We start from the raw sequence: 21,236 nt of genomic DNA on the forward strand, positions 1-21,236 counted from the left end.
TTCCAGTGTAGAGAGTTAAAAAGTCGTGGCGAACGGCGAGCTTTTCTGTTGTTCCGAAACCCAACATTCCGCTCAAAGAAAAGCTTTGGGGGTTTGGTTTTCGGGGTTCCAATGGCTTTTCGCTCAGTCGCTCTTGAGCTTTCGTGCCGCGAAGTTGCCGTCAGCACAGCGCAGTTGTTGCAGTTGCGACCAAATAATTGGCTTCACAGCAGTTGAAATTCGTAGTGAAAAGTGAACTCCAGCCGGAAAAGCACTCGCCAAGGAGCCACCAAGGAATAAAAGTGCAATTAGGATCAGAGAACTCCTGGAGGAAGAGCAATAACCGAGGAAAAGCCATCAATTTTTGGATAAAGGTGCGGCGCGCTCTCTTTTAGTTTTAATTTTTCTTTTTTTTTTGGGGGTGAGGAAGGGGGATGTGCACATGCCGTTGCATCTTAGAAACTCCTTTTTGGCCACCCCATGGAGTTTTTCACGGGCCAGTGCGCCGGCGCCATGGGGGAAAACGGCTGTTTTTCACATTTCCCGCGCTGACGGCAGGTTGACGACCCACACCAAAACCAAACCCAGACCTAAAATCCGAAATGCCGGCTTCCACACTCACTTTCATTGTGTTTTTCTCCCAGCCCTTAACGCGTTTCCACATTTCCACTTTTCCTCGTTCCTTTCTCCCGCTTCTAACATCTGGACTGAACTAATAGACCAATCTGTCGGCTTACGCTGCGTATACTTAATAATGGCTGGCCATCGGTGTTCTCTTTCGTGGTTCTCGCTTGTTTACTTGGCCCACATCCAGCTGTAACCCTCAGCCAAATTCGGAGGTGGGCATCTCTTTACCAGGCACGCACTGGCACTTGATTTTCGATTTGGGCGCGGGCGTCTTCGAGAGCCTCTTTTCTTACCGCTAAAATCGTAAGAATGTGCTAAACATTTTTGGGACTCTTTCGTGTGCGACGAATTGTGGGTTCACTGCAAAAAGGCATTAAAAAGAGTAGAGTATTTTCTATCACATATCAATATGTAAATAATTTTAAAAATATTGTCAACGTGTCTATAGAGATTTCTGTGGAACACCAAATTCTGGGAAATGTGTATAAGTCATCAGACTGGTAATTGTTTCGAAATGTATCCTATTCTCCACTTGGTTACCGGTTACCTGCTATAATCTGCATCTTATTCACCAACTTTTAGCTGTAACTAACGCTGCGTCCGCAGCTAGATCTCTCGATTTCCGCTCGATTGCAAAAGCAGTTGACCTTGGTGCGTCGCAGAATATTGCATTGCAGCAGCCACAATGGTGGCTTAATCATCAATGAAGCGTGCAAGAAGCATGCTGGAGGCCTTCCGACTTTGCCTTCCACTGCCATTTCAGTTGGCCAAGTCACGTGGAGGTGTGGAGCATAGCCACCATGACGGCGGAGCGGCATCCATAGGTGGCCAACAACAAATGGGCGAGTGGCTGGGCGAAAAACTACAACCGGTTCAATGTTTGCACAATTTTTGTGTGGCTCCGTGTGTTTTGGGTGCTGTTATTTGTTTTTATATTTCGCTGTTCTGCTCTGTCGCCAAAAAGCATTTAATATTACTGAATGAGTGCGGCTCCGCTCGCCGGTTTACCCACATTTCGGGCTCTACGTGCGGAGCATGCTGGCCAGTTAATTTCCATTTCACACTTGGCACCGCACATGTTGCCAGGGAACAGCTTCCCGCTCTCGATCTCCCTGCTAAATCATATTTTTAGTAGGGCTTGTTTTATAAATAGTGACTCCCCTGCAGCTTGAGTCAGCGAACCCATCTCATCGCACACCTGAAGGTCAGCGAGAGTTACACCTTTGCTAAAGCCCACTTCCTGCTCCACCCTCGGCACTTCCGGTTCCTGAACCTCCTCCGCCGCCATCTCCTCCCTTTTTTGCGGCATTGCGTGTGTGTTGGACATGATTGCCCGCCCACAGAGAAAGAAAAAGTTATTGACGCTGAACCCCTTTAATTCCAGACTGCCTGTTCCATGTTTTTCATGTTTAATCAAAACAGAACATCCCATCGTATATTTATATTAATATATAAAATTTTCTTTGAGCAAGATTCCCCTTATGCCTGAAAACACTATGGGTACTCCAAATATTTGCAAACTATTGTTGACCAGTAAGACTGTTTAACTTATGAGCTATTTTATGAGCCAAATTTGCCAGCTCTTTGCCTCTGTGCATAAATGAGCTCAACCAGCATAATTCCATTGTTTTCTGTTGGCCACAAGCAACCGTTAGACGTGTTAACTTGGTTACTGAGACAACAGCACCGCATGCTGACCCTGGTTGGAAGCCTTTAATTACTCATACGCCGCGTGTGACGCGGAGTGCTGACCCCGCCCAAAAAACAAAATACAAAGCTGCAAAAACTGGCTACAGAATGCAACTCAGAATGCAGTCGAGGGCTGTCCCACGGCGGCAAATGGCCTGCTTTTGCTTTGGAGCGCAGTAAACATTTAGCCTAATGGGGCTTCTTTTCAAATCTCTTCAGAGGGGGGCTTTTGGGGGCGTTCTGGAGGGTGCTGAGCAGAAGCAGTCGGCGTACATTGCCCTCCAGCACAATTGCGCCCTCAAGCATGGCAGGCCGCCTCGGTGGCTGTTGCTCGGCTAAAAACTGAATAACACCGACTGAAATTGTCGTTAATTCGTGTTGTGCGCAAAGTGAAATTTTGTATGTTTTAAGCGGTTGCTGGTTGTTGATGGTTGTTAATGCTGCTGCTGCTTTTTCGTTGCCTTGTTTTGTAAATGCAGCGATAAATTCGTGCCGCTAAATTCACAAACATGTGCCAGAGACACGTTTTGTTGACCCCAAAGAGCACTTTCCAAGCACTTTCGTGATAAAGAGAAACGCTCTCTCCACTTTGAAGAACTCCGCCTTATGGTATTATTTCCCAAATCCAACACCTTCCGTACAATTTGAAAAGGCATAGAAAATACAAAATTGCAGCCAGCTTATTTCCATATAGCTAATTTGGCATGTTTTTCAAGGTCAATGATCGCCATAAGTATCTTATGTAAACGAAGTTCGACTCAAATATGTGTTAACTTTATAATCCACTTTAAACAGATATTGCATTGCACCAAAATAAACATTTTGAAATTTCCTTTCACTTAAATATTTATAAATGTATTCTGCTGCATTATTGTTGTATTACTTTTATTTCTGTACACAAAACTCGTGGCTTTTGTGGCTTTGTGCTTGCCAGTACAATTGCTGACAAAATGCGCAAGTTGCATGCGACAAGCAATTTGGCGAGGCCACATCCTGCCCCATTTCCCGGGTGCTTCAAAGGCTCCCACGCATAACCACTCCACATCCCGACAACAACCATAAACAATGGTTGTGCGAAGGCAGGAGGCACTTAACCCAGTTTTTAGTTTCATTCAGATGCTTCCTTCACTTTGTCATGCCAAAAAGCCCGAATGATCTCATATCCAGCCAACCAATCCCTCCATCCGCCTGACCCAAATTCGAGGCCCTTCTCTTCCTTGCGGGCGGCCACAACAATTGTCCAAGGTATTGATTTTTGCTCCCCCATTTCAGCTGAAGTTGGAGCTGAACTGCCAATAAAAAGACTGAACCGAACCGAACTGAAGACACCAACCAAGGACCAAATCGAGGACATGTTTTAGGAGCAAGCTGCAGCACGGAGATAAGGGAAGTGCCGCACTAACCCGCATCATTACCATAAAAAACAATCTACCAGGCGAAGTCGCAATGTTTCTGCCCGTGAAATCCAATCAGTAAGTACACGGAAAATAAATCTAATAAACCAGCTAATGATGGGTGGAACTTTTCAAGGTAGTAATGATATAACCCTATACACCTATTCCCATAAAGTTTGGGAGAGGACTTTAGAATAATTTTTTCTGTGCATGACAGGCTCACTGAAATTCAAGTGGCGACTTGGTGCTTCATGTTTGCTCCATTCAACCCCCAAAAATGCCAGCCCCCAAGCTGACATGGACATAAGCATGTGGCATAAACAACCCCTGGAGCAGTTCCTGTTTCCATTTCTGTTTTGGCCGACACCTCGTCGCCGACATTACCATTATGTTTACAAGACTTGATGTTGTGGAGGCGAGGATATGACGAACTCATCAAAATCTCGTTGCAGTTCTGGCGAGGCGAGTGGCAACAACGAGGATGTCACCACCACCAGCAACAATTCCACACAGACGCCCAGCGACCTGAGTCCACCGGGTCCCAATGAGGAGGTCCTGCCCCAGGCACATCACCAGAACCCGGGCCACTGCATCGCCTCCTTTGCAGCCATCAACCAGATGAGGAACAATGCGCAGGTGAGTGGCATCTCTTAGGCTTCCAAGAAGTTGTGGTCATGGCCAGATCGATAGCCTCTTTCGAAATCAGCAAACCCCTAGCACCGAGTTCAAACTCGTATATGGCATTAATTGACAGATCTTGATATTGCCGTACTAATTGCATTAGGCGTGGACATAATTAAAATATTTATTTAGAATGGGCGCGTGATTGAGGTCGTCGCAAGTCCGACTTGACGCTGGCCCACATGGCGCATACATAATGTCTTTCGCGCGTTTCTCTTTCATTTTGGGCAGTCGGCAACATTAATTGCGACCGATGCCGCCTCCGCTGCCCTCACAAAGTTCAGCTGGGTGAGGCTATTAGAGCAAATTGCCATTTTAGCGGCCCAGCGGGTGGATGAGTTGGCCTTAACCAGAAGCGCGCCATGATGTAAGCGACACTTTGCCATTTAAAAGTGCCTCCACTATCGGGTTCATTGACTGCGGGCTCCCCGTCAAAAGTTATTGATGGAGCGTCCTTCCAAGGCTTCAGGATTGGGAGTCCTGGTGGGAGTGCGGGATTGGGAGCGCAAATTGAGCACGTAGTCGGGCATTAATCGGATTTGTAAAGCGACACTTTGCCGCGTCAGGACACCCAAGTCTCAATAGCCTTTCCAACCAGGCTCCATTCACACTCGTTCTCCTGCCCATTTCAGCTCTGCGATGTGCGCCTGGAGGTGGGCGGCGACACCATCAACGCCCATCGAGTGGTTCTGGCCTCCGTATCGCCCTATTTCTATGCGATGTTCAATGGTGAGTGCACTTCTATGACAAAAAGCAATCCTTTCCTGGAACTTCTGCTTGAGCTGGTACTTTGGGAATACAGTTTACCATTGATATATATAAATTCCATCACTGAGCAACATGTAAACTGATCTAATACATACCGATCTCTTTACCAGACGACATGCTGGAGCGCACTCAGGGATTAGTCCGACTGCACGACGTGGACAGCTCGGCGCTGCGGCAGCTGATCGATTACACCTACACCGGCGAGATCACGATCACCGAGCAGAACGTACAGGTGCTGCTGCCCGCCTCCGGATTGCTGCAGATGCACTCGGTGCGGGATGCCTGCTGCAAGTTCCTGCTGCGGCAGCTGCATCCTTCAAACTGCTTGGGGATACGCAGCTTCGCGGATGCCCACTCCTGCAAGGAGCTGCATACGCGATCCCACAAGTACGCCCTGCAGAACTTCCAGCAGGTGGTGGGCACCGAGGAGTTCCTGCTGCTGCCGTTCGAGGAGGTGCGCGAGCTGATCTCCAACAGCCAGCTGAACATCAGCTCCGAGGAGCGCGTCTTCGCCGCCGTCATCAATTGGGTGAAACATGACCTGCCCGCCCGACGACTCCACATTGCCGAGTTGATGTCGAACGTTAGGCTGCCGCTGGTGAGCAGGGATTTCCTCATGAGCTGCGTGGAAACGGAGACCCTCATGCGGGATGACTCCGAGTGCAAGGAGCTGCTCCTGGAGGCCATGAAGTACCATCTGCTTCCGGAGCAACGCAGCATAATGGGCAGCCAACGGACCCAGGAGCGTCGGCCGGAGGGCATGAAACCCTACGTATTCGCTGTGGGAGGAGGCAGTCTCTTTGCCATTCACAACGAGTGCGAGGTGTACAATCCGCGCTCCAACTCATGGAGTCCAGTGGCTCCCATGTTGTGGCGACGATCCCGATCCGGAGTAACTTCTCTGCACAAACAGCTGTACGTGGTCGGCGGCTACGATGGAGTCAGTGATCTGGCCACGGCGGAGAGCTACAATCCTCTGACCAACAAGTGGAGCAACATCACACCAATGGGTACGAAACGCAGCTGCCTGGGCATCTGCTCCTACGATGCCTTGATCTACGTTTGTGGTGGTTACGATGGCGCCTCCTGCCTGAGCAGCATGGAGCGCTACGATCCGCTCACCGGCATCTGGAGCTCCTGTCCGGCGATGAGCACAAGGAGAAGGTACTGCCGACTGGCTGTGCTGGAAAATTGCATCTACAGTCTGGGCGGCTTCGATTCCACCAACTACCAGTCGAGCGTGGAGCGGTTTGATCCCAGAGTGGGTCGCTGGCAACCGGTGCCCAGCATGACGGCACGCAGGAGCAGCTGTGGCGTCGCCTCCACCGACGGGCATCTGTATTGCATTGGTGGTAACGATGGCACGATGTGCATGTCCAGCGGAGAGCGATTCAATCTGCGCAGGAACAGCTGGGAGCCCATCGCAGCAATGCACTCGCGACGGTGAGGAGCTCAAATGAATAGTCCATCTTCTTCCCTTTACTTACTCATTGCGTATTTTTCCAGATCCACCCATGAAGTGGTCGAGGTGGAGGGCGCCCTATTCGCCTTGGGCGGCAACGATGGCAGCTCTTCGTTAAACTCTGTGGAGCGATACGATCCGCGGCTAAACAAGTGGAGCGTGGTCAACGCAATGGTGGCTCGACGCAGCTCCGTCGGCGCCGCCGTCCTGGAGTGCTTCCATCTGGAGCGCGGACTGGTGCAGACGACGAACTTATGACCCTTGGCCAGCATAACCGAGTCCTTCGCCGCAGCTGCAGCGAGCGGCACTAGTAATGGCAGCAGCACCATCAACGGAGTTGGATCCGGTGGAGCCATACCTCCGTCAGCGGGAGTGGGGGGCACTCTGACCGTTCCGAGCCGGGCCGAGGCTGCTGCCTTTACGGCCAACATTGCTCTGAGTAGTTCCGCGCCCTCGGCCAGTTCCACGCTGCGTCGGCATCGGAGGGACACACCTGGCCTGGCCGAGAGCCGCAGGACCAACAGCAATGCCAGCAGCAGTGGCAGCGAGAGCGGAAGTATCAGCGGGGCCAGCGGATCCGGAGGAGGAAAGCCACCGGCGACGGCCTGATCCTGGTCCATGTCGCGTCGCTTCTAAGCCACCTTACAATTACAAATTAACACATACAAAGCTAACCCCACGCGCCTAATGCAGGAATTTGATTGTTCGAGTTCGTTATGGATAGACTTAAGAATACTTATATGACTTGGAGACCCCGGGCGGCGGTTCGATTGCTCAACCAAGAATGAAAATCGCAGTGGATGCATGCCCATCACACACACATGTTTCTAGTCAAGATCTCTCACACACACAACATGGGAATGCCGCGGGGACACAACTCCTGGAGAAGCAACCTAATCTGCCTACAATTTACATACATACACCACTATACACTTAAATTATATACTGTATACACTCTTATGTACTATTCTTATGTATTTTATACACGCAATTAAAACGATAAGTAAGTGTTTCGTAATCGTATGCGACGAAGTCGGTGTTCTTTTCTGTTCTATGCGATTTGTACTAGGACCTTGGCAGGAAGCCCCCGCTAAGCAGTGGATCACATCATCCGCTCGGCCATGCTGCTCGCCACCTTGCCCACGTTGTTCTCCTTCTCCGGCAGCTGGGCGACCTTCGAGGCCATTTTCCGGGAGTCCAGCCAGGCCTTGGGCAGACCGGTGCCAACTGCAAAGATTGGGGGATTGGGATTAGTGGAGGGATCGCTGCACGGGGACGCCGCTTCGTTTTTTCACGAGTGTGTGCCCCGGCAGTTGGAGCTAAAATCAGTTGGTATTTATAAAGGGACACAACGATCGTCAGACAGTTCTCAGTACGCATTTATTTTCAGTTTCCGATTTACGTGACTCTCGATGATGGGACATGGAAAGTTAAATGCTTGTGCGGCCATCTGCCCGCATTGGTATCATTGGTGCACAAAAAGCTGCGCCGTGTTTCGATCCTTGGCACCCAGTGAACGGATGTGGGATGAAGCTGTCTCCGGGTGACAAGGACTTTGCACTTTGCACAATTCGTGAACAAATGAAGCCGATGCGCCGCTTGGGAGTGGTTAAATCTAAACGGTACTTAGGCTCTAGCTCAAAGGAATTTCAATAAAAATTAATTAACAACGAATGTGGATCGTCTCCTAGTCCAGGTCATCGGCTACTGGGTTGCGCGATCGGGAGAAACGTTAACAGAACGAAATTTTGTTGGCAAATAGGAAGAGAGAGATGGAGTACGGAAAACGCGTTAGAAATTACTCAATTATAAAGGCTATGTCTAAGTTTTGGCCAATGTGATTGAAACCAAAAGCACAAGTGTTTTCAACTTAAAAGTAAACTCTTTTTGTTAATCAAAACGAGAGCTATTTACTTTTGTAAACCTTCTCAGTCATGTCATCGAAGCCAGAGTCCTGGATGTTGAGCATCAAGCTATCCGCCGACAGATAGACCTTGTTCTGTGAGCTGGCGATCTGTAAATTGGGAAAAATCATTTAATTACTTTTAAATCAGAGAAGCTTAAGGAGTATATTCATACCGTGCGGGCAATGCTTTGAGCGGCACGCAGCTTGCGCAGCTTCAGGTAGGCTGGGTTCTGCTTCACGGCCAGACCTAAGTAAACATATCAGTTAAGAAGAACCAGTAGGTGGCAAAAAAGTTGGTAAACCTAATCCCAATTTACATGTTTCTAGAAGGCCAAAAGTACACGGTGAACAAAGAAAAGCAGGGAAGTTTTCTAGCTCACAAAATACTAACAGCTTATTAGTCAGATGTAAAAGCGTAACGGATTTTTAAGTTAGTGTTTTGTAAAAGGATATCATTTTGGCAGCCTCGGCTTCTCCCTCAGCCTGCACAATCTTCTGCTGCTTCTCCTGCTTGGCACGCTCCACAAAAAAGACAGCCCGCTGGGCCTCCTGCTGGGCCACTTGTTTGGCCTCAATAGCGGCAGTGTATTCCTTTCCAAAGCTCAGCTCGGTGAGGGACACATCGTCCAGAATGATGTTGAAGTCGCGGGCGCGCTCCACCAGCTCTTTGCGGATCAGAAGGGATACCTGGTAACAGACAAATACTATATACAAACTGAATTAACCGCGGTAAATTTAAAGATATCTACCTGCTGACGCTGGGTAATAAGCTGCGAGGCATTGAACTTGGCAATAACGCTCTTCAGCACCTCGTTGCAAATGGAGGGCAGCACCTTCTCGTCGTAGTCCACGCCCAGCTGCTTGTGCAGAAAGGGCAGGTTCAGGGAATCGGGGCGCGACAGCACACGCAGCGAGATATTGATCATCTGCAGATCCTTGGAGCCAGTGGGCGAGGATATTTTGCGGGGACGCGAGCGAATGTCATAGATAATGGGGTACTGGAACCAGGGGATGCGCACGTGCAGGCCCTCGGAGTAGATATCGCTCTGGATGCCGCCCAGACGGCTGAAGATGATGGCGCGGTGACCACCCTCAACTGTTGAATGGAATATGAATCAAGTGAGTGCTTTGCATAATTAACATACAAATATATCACTTATAATTAATTTGGACTTAAGACCTCAAAGTAAACAGAAATATGCAAGTGGAGTTTGTTATGCAATCATGGGAAGATGAAATGAGGGATTGGCTAACAAAAACAAGCAAATTAAGTGAGGATGACTGATGAGTTGGCTTTTGTTCTTTACAGGCATCTTATTAGAGTCTAATAAGAATATTGCAAATCATATTGTTAGTTATGAAATCCGAGAAACAGCAGAAACACACACACACAGGCACATCTCTATGCATTTGAGGTTATGTGCACATGCCGCTGGAGTCTGTGTTTATGCCTTGACTGTCAAATCGGCGGCTATATCCGATCGGCTATATGCTTACCGGTGTACAGGGACTGGCTGACACCATAAGCGGCGGCTCCCACGGCAGCCAGGACCTTCAGTCCGATTCCCAGTCCAGGCGGACCACCTTTGCCCAGCTTGCCGGCAAGATCGTTCAATTTGCTCTGTGCCATCTTGTTTGTGTCCTGCGGCGAGGAATTTCAAAAATATTAGAAGAGTCGGTAAACGCAGAGCACTCTCTATAGAATTTGTGATATTAGACGTATGATTTTTAGCCGTACAAAATTGGGAAACTCACGCACGTTTGGCTCGGTGTGACCGTATGTGACGTTTTCACATAATCATTCGTTACTTAAATCGATTGGAATCCAATGTACTAACTATTATCGGTTTGTGTATTTGCTAACAAAAAATGGCTCGCATTTTTAAATTTATTATATAATTATTATTATATGATATATATGATTATATATGATTATGAGTATTTGAAGTCAAATGAAATAATAATACGATTTTTTGATTAGTTATATTTTTTTCCACTGAACAAAATGTTTGTGAAGTAGTATTTGAGTAGTAAGGAAGAACTAGAAAACCAATTTTAGGTTTGACGCGTTTTGCACGCGACTATGATTTATGTGAGCGCGATTTCCGTGCGGCTTTGGCGCGACTTTTGTAAAACTTTTAAGTCCCCTGCTCAAGCACTTTTATAATATTTAAGATAAAATATAATATAAACAAATAATATACAAATATACACATGAATTCCATTAATTGCTACTGATCTCTGCTTTGGAGCTTTAAAAACAAACACATTTACATAATTAAAATAACATACAAAATGAATGCCAAAAAAAGAACCCATAGTGCGTTACCCCAAATCGCTTGGAGCTGTAGCCAAAAGTAAAAAACAAAATGTGATAAAATCTGCCAGGGACTGTTGTTTTTGTTGCAGCACTTAAACTCACCTGTTGTGAGTTTTTTGTTAAATTGTGACAATTACAATTTCAAGCGAATAGCTCCAGTGTGCTGGAGCGGAAAGGAATCCAAATCGCCCGGAGAAATTATTTGTGCCCCTTATCGGAACTTTCGGGGGCCTCTAGTTTCTGGTTTCGTCATGTTTTGACAATCTGATTTCAGGACTTACCCTCTGCGCAGTGTTTACTGATTAGTATTTATGGCTTAGTTACCCTGATATTGGGGACCATAAAGCAATGGCGCTTGTCGCAAATTGGCCACTGATGGATTTGTAATTAATTTCGGGCCAGCATCGATTAGATAAGGGATGTGCAGAAAGACATTGTTTTTCGACTGTCAAGGGGCGCGGAAAATTCCTCGAATTAACTGCGCTAAAAGCCGAAATTCGGGTAGCCAGCTGACGCACCTGCCACCTTTCTTTCGAGCACATCACGTTTAGATGCTAACAGGTGCCCCCTAATGGCTTCTAAATTTCGATCTGACGTCGAAAATTTGGTTCGTTTGGAATTCGCCGTGCAAAGTTTGCATAAAAATACACTCGCACTCCCGGAATTCCCCAAGGAAATCTACATATCAAGCCTCCCAGCACTGAAAACAACTTTGATATTTGTTCCCTTTGACTGAAAGATACCATAAAGTAAGCCTAATGCACTGAACAATGGCCTTAAAGGCGTTGAAAGGCAGTGATACTATATGATTAATCAAGTATGGCCACTTTATGCGTTATAATTTCTCAACGTGCACTTGATAGCCGATGAGTTCGGTTGAAAGACCGCAGAAACGCACTATCTGAATAGCCAAGTTCTAGGGGGACTGCTGCTCATATGTGGAAGTGGGTGGAAGTACCCTAGTCAATGTCATCTGAGGCAAAATCGGCTATCGGCCGGCAATTAGCATGCGCAGCCAGCCGCTTGAAAAGCCAAATGCGATCGGTCGGCTTTAGTATGGCCAACATCGGATCGGTCGTACTTAGCTTGGTTATGTGCTTATTGGCGGGGCCAGCAAAGCTTGCCAATTTAGCGGGAGTTCGTTCGGTTTCCCTTGAGCGACGGGCACTTGAACTTGAATTTCCATGTGACACGCTGAGGGGGTGTAAGCCTATAGTCTCGTATTGAGGAACTAAGTCTACTTGTCGTCGGCCAAGTTCAAGCCAAACAGCACGTTTTGCATATTAAGAACTTGGGCATCATTCATCACGGGTCCGGGGAACTTGTGCAATCAGATGCAGACTGAATGTCTGTATAGTATAGTTCGAATCTGTAATCCATTAGAACAACTGCTCATTTCGCTGGGCTGCAAAAAACAAAAAAATGTGTAACGGCTTGTAATTGGTCGAACAACTGCCGGCCGATAAAATCCGACGGAGGATGTGTAATTGCATTGACTGGCAATTATTTCGAGCCAATACTCCGCCCCTTCTGCCACCTGACACGTCAAAAGCAAAAAGCAAAAAGCAAAAAAAGCGAAAAGCTGAAACAAAAACACAGACATCATACGGATTTGCCAGTGGAGCATAGCGTGATCACCTCGCTGGGGGTGGAAATTCGGTTGTGGCGATCCCCGATGAAAATCGGAAAACGCTGCATCATTCGCCAGCGGAAGAGCTGCTCCATCGCAGACCTTTCCAATTCGCATAAACCCCCAATGGATTTGCGACAGGGAGCTATTTTAGCCACCGATGGATCCATTAACGGATCTATTAATACTTTGGGCTGTGGGGGGAACCTTTTGTGCCAAGCACGAGATGGGTGAATCCATAAAACATTCGGCTATGGCAACACAATTAATGCGCTACAGCCAGCAGAGCTTCCGATAGCATTACTAAAACCAAAGTTAGATAAGCTCACTATGCTTGTAATGGATGTAAGCAACAATTTTATGATGGAATCGGTGATCAAGTCGGGGGTTTTTATGGCACGAGTTCCAGACAGTCCATTTGATGTTAGTTTACTAATTACCATTCCGTTTTTAGGTAAATAACATCCACAGAATTTGAGCGGGTGTCGAATCTAAGCCATATAAATCAAAGCAAAATATCTATTGATTTAATTTTCAAATTTAAAGCCACAGTGATAGCAGTAAATATATTTCACTGACACAATCAATGGTTTTCAAAAGAGATTCGTATTATATATGATGTCTGATCCTAGGGTCTGTGTAGCGCCTTTGATAATTTTGGAATCTCCACTCAATTATAGAGTGAGTAGGGTATTAAGGCTACCCACACCCATCAACAGAGTTTAACGAAACTTAGCCAATTGATTCGTGATCCGTCCATCAGCAAGTTCCCAAACTGCCTTCGCTCTCCACTGAGAGTAAAGCGTAACTCGTTTGATGAGATCAAAACAAACCCCAACCGCGGCATCATGACAAGTGTGTTAGGAGGAGATCCGTAGTTGCAAACCCCCGCCTGGTACCGATTTGGATTGAGACAAGTTATCCGATAGCGGACTTAAGATCGTTTAGCACACCAATTCTGGAGCACGCGTCTACTTTATTCGATGCCCGACTCCGTTGTTTAGCGTCTGAAGATAATCAGTTTGTTTTCATTTCCAAGGGACATGAGACGGGCGTGTGTCAAAATATCTGGCAGATACACAGATACATCGCCGCAACGGCCGCGGAGCTACTAAAGCACTTGTTTGCCCTGCTGACGCACCATTAGATCGAACTTTCATTTGCGGGGCCGTAAATTTGGCAATGTGATGTGCGATTCAAGACAAAGTCGGAGATACAATGAAATATCTGTGTACGTACGCGCGGCGTGTTAAAGATACTAAGTTGCAAGAAATTCCAGTATTGTCTAAAAACACAACAATGTGAACACACAATCGCTTTATAGACAGGGCTAGATGGGATCCCAAACGAATTCCATTGGAGCAGCCAGGCATGAACTATGCATAACTAAGAATTTCAATCAGCACCTGGCTCTGCGGCAGTAGAGAACATTTCTAATTGGGCCCCTTCGCACGGATGAAAGTGAAAGTGCCCTAATGTCAAGACCACTGCACTCCAATCTCTGGCAGGAATTCCCGAACACCCCCGGATAGTTTGATAGGTCGTAGAGCTCGAAGTTCCGTGGCATCCACGAGTACGGCAAGTGATCGCTTAACCAGTTTTTGAGCTACGCCACTCTGCGCTCTTTTTGTTCATATTTTTTGGATTTTATTTTGTTGTCGATCGGGGGCTTCCCTTGACGCCGAATAACTCAATCTGTGTTTACCAAAAAGGTTTCATTCACTCGAAAAGTGGAAGACCCCCAGTTAGCCGCCTGTAAATTTTCCACTGGCCCATTTCGCTGTGCGGCTGTGGTGCATGCCATTCGCCGCGCCCTCGGGATTGATACCATAGAATATATCATTATGTCAAGATCATCAAATGTGCCTCCTTTGATTGGGTGCGAGGTCCGGACACTCGACGCGGCTTGTACGCGGAGTCCCTGACAAGTCGGGTAATCTAAAGATGAGTTCGATAAGATTCCATTTCACGGATATCTCTGGCCACAACGCCCACCCCACGGGCTGTCCACGAACCTGGCAAGTGGTCTGCTTCTGGGAAATTTCTCTGTCCGCCGGATTTTGCAGTGGAGAGGGGTTTTCATGGAGTGCCTGCTGGCTGGCTGGCTGGGTGGCTCAAATCTCCGGTGACGTATTTGGGAGCGTGTGAGCACGGAGCGTGTTTGAGTGGCGATCGATCGAGCAGCGTATAAATGGAGTCCCCGCGCCGACTCATTGTTCAGTCGGTCTGAAAACGCAGCGTCGTCGAGAGCGGTACTTTAGTACGCTAACGATACTACAAAGTTAAGATCAAATTGTATCGACCCCATCGCAATCGGACAGTAACGAAAGCAATTGCATCGGTTGTGAATATGGTGGCATTTGCCTCGACCGCTGGCCAATATTTAATTACCACGCCGCATTGAGTACGACCCAGGCGTAAAAGTGATAGAACAATACAGCAAATACAAGCCAGCCGCCAAACACTGCCAACACTCGTTTAGAAAGTAATTTATTTCTGCGCGTAGTCACAAAACAGTCAAAAGACGTCAACATGAAGCTCATTTGTTGCGGTGGCAGCAATGGAACCATGGACATGGAAGCCAAAAACTCCACGAAAGAGGAAGAGGCCGTGGGCAAACGTAAGTGGAACCATGGTTAGATAGCCCCAATGGGTCGGTCCTTGAGTATGATTGGTAGGTGGAACGTTGAACACATTAAAAAGTAGATTGAAAGCAATTCAAGAAGTGGGCTACGACAAGGGAGGTGTTCGAAAAGATTCACGTTTTTTGCCCATAACAAACACGTTTTACTAAAATAATATGGTTAACACTCTAATTTATTTTACAAGCCATAAAAGCCACCGACCATTCAACCGAGAACTTTAGTTCGGAGTGATTTAACGAGGTGTTGCATCATGAAAAGTTACATAAAAGTCCGCCCAAAAAATGCGACTTTTGAGTCTTTCTTCAGTTATTTGCAGAGGTCAAAATCGAAAGTTTTCCAAACCTGAAGTTCTGTTTGATTACGATGAAGTGCGTCCAGGCTGCTAATTTCACAAAATGTGATTGAATCTTAAGTGGCAATGACGGTTAATTATTTGTTTTTGTTATTCACTTTACTTAACTTTTTTGATCTGATTGCATCAAGTGTTTTCTGGGTGCCAAAATGTGTTTTGCGCGATGGGTGTTAGTCACTGGATCGAGTTCGAGTTCATTTTTATTGTGGCCAAACAGAGGCTGGTCATTAAATCTGAATTAGTTTGGATAGGCTGATAATTCGGACACACAGGAAATCATCAAAGTTCGTATGCAAATCGCGACCCAGGGCAAAAGTTAGTTACACACACACACGCAGGAAACCGGATCATTTCACTTTGCGCTCTTTTGTTTGGGCGGCAGCCAACGGGGCGTATGTGGAATACGAAAATCGCAACAGATCACAAAGAGTGCTCCAATACTCGACAGGCTGTCTCAGGCGAATCCAGTTTAGTGCCGGCGACTAATGAGCAACTAGTGCACAAATACTGCTAAAAATGCTACTAAACAACGGCAAACATCGCTACGATTTCAGCTTCAGATTCAGATTCAGATTCAGATTGAGAGATACGATTCTTTGAACAATTAGAGTCGGCCGCGTATATGGCGAAAACATAAATCTCGCATATTTCCTATTATGTTCCTGCTTTGACTAAACGGAACAACAACCACTCGGCTGTTGGCTGTTGGCTGTCGAGGGGGAAGTGGATATGGATATTCGGATATCTTGGTGCCAGGCGGAGCCCAGCCTTTAGGGATGAGGCGTGTGGCTAATTAAATATGCGCATTTATCACTAATAAATCGAATATCTTTATTTAGAGCTGCGTGCAATTATCGGGCGCCAAGTGGCCTGCATGCAAATTCATTAGCACTTGACAAAATGCGGGGAACTCTTCCGTCAGAGCATAAATTACACATGTACGCTCAAAATAGGCGGCCAAGTTTGGATTACTTGTAATTGTATATTTAAATAATTTCACTAAATATTCAAATTGGCAAGGCAGGCGCCATGGCGCCCGCTAAATAACGCGAAAACCTCACATCGAGACGAGGCTGACACCGCAAGTCGGGTCACAAATCACGGGTAGAACGGAAGGTTATGGAGCTGATAGGCCACGAAATGCACAGGGAGAAATTGTGTGCTCTAGGACAACATATCTTCAACAGATGGAGACAGCTGACTGCATTTATACTTATTTATTTATGAGTTAATGTTCAACATTACTTGTTCACCTGATGTTTAGGATATGAGTTGTTTTACGAGAATGCATTAGAATTCAGTCACTTGACATACATATCCACTTATTCAAAAACCATATATTCAAATTCAAATTAGTATTGTTTCTTATGATTGGAAGCCCCTGCGTTGTGGGTGGTTCCATCGGTTGACGAAACTCGCTCCTCCAGTTTCTCGCGCGTTCGGCTGTAGCAGGCAAAAAACTCGGCCAAAAAGCAGGCTTATCAGCCGACCATCCGCCCGGCGGCACAAGGTGGCCAAGTGAGTGGACCTTGTCTGGGGCAAGCGGTGACATCTTGCCACTTGAAGGCCACTATCCCCCGAACGCCAATGACACCGGGCTATCAAACGAAACCCTATCTAGAATGTCATCGAGTGGCACTCACTATCTGGTCAATGTGGAACTGAAGTGCTGGACATTTGAAAGTCGTTGGTCTTACCGTCTTCGGAACGGAGTTTCCACCTGTCACATTCGCCGTATCCTTATCAGCCCTATGATAGCGGCAATAAGACTCCTAAGCTGTGATGCGATTAGCCCAGAAGCGTGTCAGTGATCTAACTGAAATCGATTCATTGAGTGGCTGAACTTCAATGTGGGAAATGGAACGCAATTCAAATGCATAATTCCATTTGCTGGTTAATTACGGCTCTAATTGCGTGACTTGTGGTTAGCAGGAGCTTTGAAGTTTGCTTCTGGTTCGCTATAGGCACTGCCCACCGTAGTAAACAATAACATTGCAGCTTTAGCCAGTTGGCTTTTGGCGCTTGAGCTTTGCCACCAAACGCAAAGCTTCGCCATACGGAATACGATCCAATTTCCACCCGCTTTCAAGTTCAAAGCTATCGGTTAGCGATTTGAAAACAGTAGGTGGGCAATAAATCGCAGTTGATTTAGGATCTGTGATAGGATCGTAACATGCGCTGGCCTTGTGATCAGCATAATGCCTCAACTGGTTACATCGAAGCAGCAGATAAGCACGCCCCCAGGGGTCGAAGTGGGGTCGGTGTTTTGGGGTGGTGGGGGTGCAACTGCCACGCGCTTTTACACTGTCAACAAATCGGAGCGACAGCTAACGTCACAGTTCCAGATACGGATACAGATACAGGTACAGATACAGATACAGCTGTAGCCCCGAGCTGTAGCGCTGCCATATACAGATAGGCTTACCCATGTAGCCACAAGATTACCAGGCGATGCTGGTTAGATGATCCGACTATTTGCGTAAAGCACCTGCTCATGCTCCGCCAAGAAGCCATCAGTTAGTGAGCAGGCTCCAAGCCGAACGGTAGTGCCTTTGCCTGGAATCCCACACTATTCATTCAGAGTTAGCTAATCCAAGTCCAAGTATGGTTACCACTGTGAAGAACCGTCGCTTTGAGGATGAAGGTGGGTCCTGATGCAGGGGGTTTTCCAAAGAACTTAAAAGGAAGCCAGCTTACTTGAGTAAAAAATCACTTTTCATAAGCTCAAATAAAGAAAAATACAAAGTGAAGTGTAATATTTAAATTTATATAAAGATAGATGGTGCATTTCGAGAAATAAACGCGTATGTCCTTTGGTTTCATAAACAATTTCGTGCATTTCTTGCCAATTTCCAGTTTCTTCAATTTCCAAGTTTATGTATAATTAAATGTAATATGTTTTTGTACGGTGTTTGTATTTCCAAATGCATTCAATCGACCACAAAAGAGTCCCAACATGACCACAGCTTCTTCCCACTAGCTCAACAAAGATAGATTTACTATAAATAGCCCTCTTTCACTGGCAAGAAATTGCGTTGAAGCTCTAATCAGCGTTGATAAGAGAATATCCATAAAAGACGAGCCCCCGAATTCAGTTGGAACACATAGAAGTGAAAATGGGGATTAATTCGGGACTTTTAAGTAGCCCGCTGTAAAGCGGTTATAACCCGCTTTTTATGGCACACTCACAGCCAGCTAATCTCCGCCAGCAAACTCGAGATTAAACAAACACCGAACACTAGCCCACTACATACAGATATGGTTTCATATCTGAGTGACTTGGGGCCAAAGGGTTGGAAAGTGGGGGTGGATGGGTGGTTCGGAGGCGCAGACATGGCCGCTGAAGTGTGGCCGACAATTTGGCGCCGTATCTATGAATGGAATTTTTTTCGTAATCCGGAAACCAGAAACAGAAGCCACCCCCACAAATGCAAATAGAAAGGCAAATAATTGTATCTCCAGTGCTTGTCTGGCTGATAAGGGATGATAAATTTATGCGTAAATTACGCCCGAAATGGGAGAACAACTACCAGAGCAAATAAACTGTCGGTCATAAATTCATTCAGCTGGGGGTAGGATCTCGGCGCTGCTGACCTTAAAAAACGCAGAAGGAAAGTCCGTGACCTACAGGTGACCTACAGACACATCCTAGTAGGCAAAACATACTCGCATACATATAGGCACATGTGACTATGATAATGCGGTTGATAATACGGCTGATAATGCGGCTGATTGCCCATTGACTGGGCTGAAGATCAATATAGGTGTCAGATTGCACAAACTTACCTAATCGATTGCGCGTTCTGATTACTTGCAGACTCCGGCTTGGGCATCCGTCACTTCCAGATCTTCCTGCTCTTCCTCGCCCTCACGGTGGCCTATGCGCTCCGTGTAAACCTATCCGTGGCTGTGGTGGCCATGACCGATTCCAACGCCGTGAATCCCAATTTTCCCGTAAGTACATGGGGCAATCCGTACTGAAGCCAACAAAATACTAAGCTACTGTTCATCATCTTTCTGCAGGAGTATGCTTGGTCGGAGAAGATAAAATCTCTGCTGCTGAGTAGTTTCTTCTGGGGCTATGTGGTCACCCAGGTGCCGGCGGGTCAATTGGCCCGGAAATATGGCGGCAAGGTGATGATCCTGTCGGGACTGACCATCTGCTCGATCCTGAACATCCTGACACCCATTTGCGCAAGGATCGGGGGCTGGCAGCTGGTCTGCGCATTGCGCGTGGTGGAAGGTCTGTGCCAGGGAGTGGTCTTTCCCTCAACCCACACGATCCTCTCCCATTGGGCACCGCCCAAGGAGAGGGCCACGTTGGGAACCTGCGCCTACTCGGGTAACCAGTTCGGAACGATCATCATGCTGGCCACCAGTGGAGTGATTGCAGCCTCGCCAATCGGCTGGCCCAGCATCTTTTATATCTCTGGAGGAATTGGCTGCGTGTGGTCGGTGGTGTACTTCTTCTTTGGCGCAGGATCGCCACAAGAGTGCAAAACCATTTCGGCAGAGGAGAAGAAGCTGATCGAGATGTCGCAGGCCGACGAGCTGAGCAGTGCCCAGGAGCTGCCCAAGGAGCAGTTGCCCACGCCCTGGCTGAGCTTCTTCACGTCACCCGCTTTCCTCGTCCTGATCGTCTCTCACTCGGTGCACAACTGGGGCTTCTGGACCCTTCTCACCGAGATCCCCAGCTACATGAAGAACATCCTTGGCAAGGACATCAAGTCGAATGCTCTCCTCTCCTCGCTGCCCTACGTCTGCATGTTCGCCATGTCCTTTGTATTCTCGTCGATATCCGCCCAGTTGAACAACCGCAACTGCATTTCAAGAGTTACCAGCAGAAAGCTCTTCAACTCCATTGGTCTGTGGATTCCCATGGTGACCTTGATTGCCTTGGGCTACGTTAACCCAGATCAGTCAGAGCTGGCGGTGGTCCTCCTCTGCTTCACCGTGGGCATGAACGGAGCCACCTACCTGGGCTTCAACATGAACCACATCGATCTGTCGCCCAACTTCGCTGGCATCCTCATGGGCATCACCAACGGCGTGGCCAACATCATGAGCATCATTGCCCCTCTGATTGTCGGATTCATTGTCACAGATGAGGTGAGTCTACAATCGATTTGCAATCTTGAGTTCCATGTCAGGATAATTATACTATCGAACTCCACAACTAACCCCTTTTAATCTCTTCCAGCACGATCCCGACCAGTGGCGCATTGTGTTCTTCATTGCCGCCGCATTCTACCTGGTGGGCAATGCGCTGTACGTGATCTTCGGCAAGGCGAATGTCCAGCCATGGAACGATCCTCCGGCGAAGCCGCGTCGCAACTCCACGCCCCAGGTGGAGTCGCAGCACTAGATGGACGGGATATCCTGACGGGATAGTTAAATGGGTACCGAAGCTACTAGTCAGCTAGTTCCGCTCTCCTACAACTCCAAAACTATCAACCCTATTTGCCTATTTGCAGCCGGGTGCAATGCATTTTCGCATTCGCCGTGTATATTTGTAACGTGTATTTGTTAACTGTGACTATTTCGTATTTGCATTCCACTCATCTTAAGTTCTAGTTTGTTAATGCTATGTGATAAGTTTACCCATGCAAACAAAAAACAAAAAACAATTAAAATAAATAAAAAGAGCATGGGCAACATGTGAAAAGAAAACCACAGAGATGTTTGATTCCCACATATGGTGGGGCTTTAATGTGGGTGGGAACTGCTCGATTTTGAAGGTCATAAAAATTCAAATATTTCCATCTTTTATTTGGTTGTCAGTG

At 47.1% G+C, this 21,236-nt stretch overlaps 3 protein-coding genes across 11 annotated transcripts; 2 read left to right on the forward strand and 1 right to left on the reverse strand.

The window, feature by feature from the left end:
• The first annotated feature begins 120 nt into the window (after positions 1-120).
• On the forward strand, positions 121-7,622 carry LOC6547195 (kelch-like protein 17). The gene is made up of 6 exons (XM_001974706.3): positions 121-353; positions 3,568-3,767; positions 4,142-4,325; positions 5,003-5,099; positions 5,249-6,581; positions 6,645-7,622. Exons 2-6 carry the CDS (start codon positions 3,742-3,744, stop codon positions 6,856-6,858), a joined length of 1,854 nt encoding a protein of 617 aa, XP_001974742.3. The 5' UTR covers positions 121-353; positions 3,568-3,741; the 3' UTR covers positions 6,859-7,622.
• Positions 7,565-10,346, reverse strand: LOC6547194 (prohibitin-2). Of its 8 annotated transcripts, none has more exons than XM_015156653.2 (7): positions 10,245-10,327; positions 10,004-10,148; positions 9,256-9,602; positions 8,960-9,193; positions 8,680-8,757; positions 8,515-8,614; positions 7,565-7,827 (listed from the first exon to the last, which is right to left on the reverse strand). In XM_015156653.2, the coding sequence occupies exons 2-7, from the start codon at positions 10,134-10,136 to the stop codon at positions 7,703-7,705; spliced, it is 1,017 nt and encodes a 338-aa protein (XP_015012139.1). In that variant the 5' UTR covers positions 10,137-10,148; positions 10,245-10,327; the 3' UTR covers positions 7,565-7,702. The 8 variants fall into 8 exon arrangements, with proteins under 8 accessions (XP_015012139.1, XP_026836125.1, XP_001974741.2 ...); XM_026980324.1 differs by having other exon boundaries at positions 7,621-7,827; positions 10,262-10,346; XM_001974705.3 differs by having other exon boundaries at positions 7,621-7,827; positions 10,266-10,341.
• A 4,324-nt stretch (positions 10,347-14,670) lies between these two features.
• Positions 14,671-21,123, forward strand: LOC6547193 (putative inorganic phosphate cotransporter). 2 transcript variants are annotated; one of them, XM_001974704.3, is made up of 4 exons: positions 14,671-15,076; positions 19,271-19,407; positions 19,477-20,562; positions 20,654-21,123. In XM_001974704.3, exons 1-4 carry the CDS (start codon positions 14,989-14,991, stop codon positions 20,816-20,818), a joined length of 1,476 nt encoding a protein of 491 aa, XP_001974740.2. In that variant the 5' UTR covers positions 14,671-14,988; the 3' UTR covers positions 20,819-21,123. The 2 variants fall into 2 exon arrangements, with proteins under 2 accessions (XP_001974740.2, XP_015011864.1); XM_015156378.2 differs by lacking the exon at positions 14,671-15,076 and adding an exon at positions 17,958-18,097.
• The last annotated feature ends 113 nt before the right edge of the window (positions 21,124-21,236 follow it).

This window comes from Drosophila erecta, unplaced genomic scaffold, assembly GCF_003286155.1.
Source record: "Drosophila erecta strain 14021-0224.00,06,07 unplaced genomic scaffold, DereRS2 tig00000092-arrow-pilon, whole genome shotgun sequence".
Taxonomy (NCBI): domain Eukaryota; kingdom Metazoa; phylum Arthropoda; class Insecta; order Diptera; family Drosophilidae; genus Drosophila; species Drosophila erecta.

Excerpts from the sequence above, each read along its gene's own strand:
- LOC6547194 (XM_015156653.2), bottom strand. The coding sequence starts at position 10,136 with ATGGCACAGAGCAAATTGAACGATCTTGCCGGCAAGCTGGGCAAAGGT. Across the intron at positions 9,194-9,255 it reads TTATTACCCAGCGTCAGCAG|GTATCCCTTCTGATCCGCAA; the intron begins GTAGATATCTTT and ends GTCTGTTACCAG. Across the intron at positions 7,828-8,514 it reads GACTGAGAAGGTTTACAAAA|TTGGCACCGGTCTGCCCAAG; the intron begins GTAAATAGCTCT and ends CAATCTTTGCAG.
- LOC6547193 (XM_001974704.3), top strand. The coding sequence starts at position 14,989 with ATGAAGCTCATTTGTTGCGGTGGCAGCAATGGAACCATGGACATGGAA. Across the intron at positions 15,077-19,270 it reads GGAAGAGGCCGTGGGCAAAC|ACTCCGGCTTGGGCATCCGT; the intron begins GTAAGTGGAACC and ends GATTACTTGCAG. Across the intron at positions 19,408-19,476 it reads CCGTGAATCCCAATTTTCCC|GAGTATGCTTGGTCGGAGAA; the intron begins GTAAGTACATGG and ends ATCTTTCTGCAG.
- LOC6547195 (XM_001974706.3), top strand. The coding sequence starts at position 3,742 with ATGTTTCTGCCCGTGAAATCCAATCA. Across the intron at positions 3,768-4,141 it reads CTGCCCGTGAAATCCAATCA|TTCTGGCGAGGCGAGTGGCA; the intron begins GTAAGTACACGG and ends ATCTCGTTGCAG. Across the intron at positions 6,582-6,644 it reads GCAGCAATGCACTCGCGACG|ATCCACCCATGAAGTGGTCG; the intron begins GTGAGGAGCTCA and ends GTATTTTTCCAG.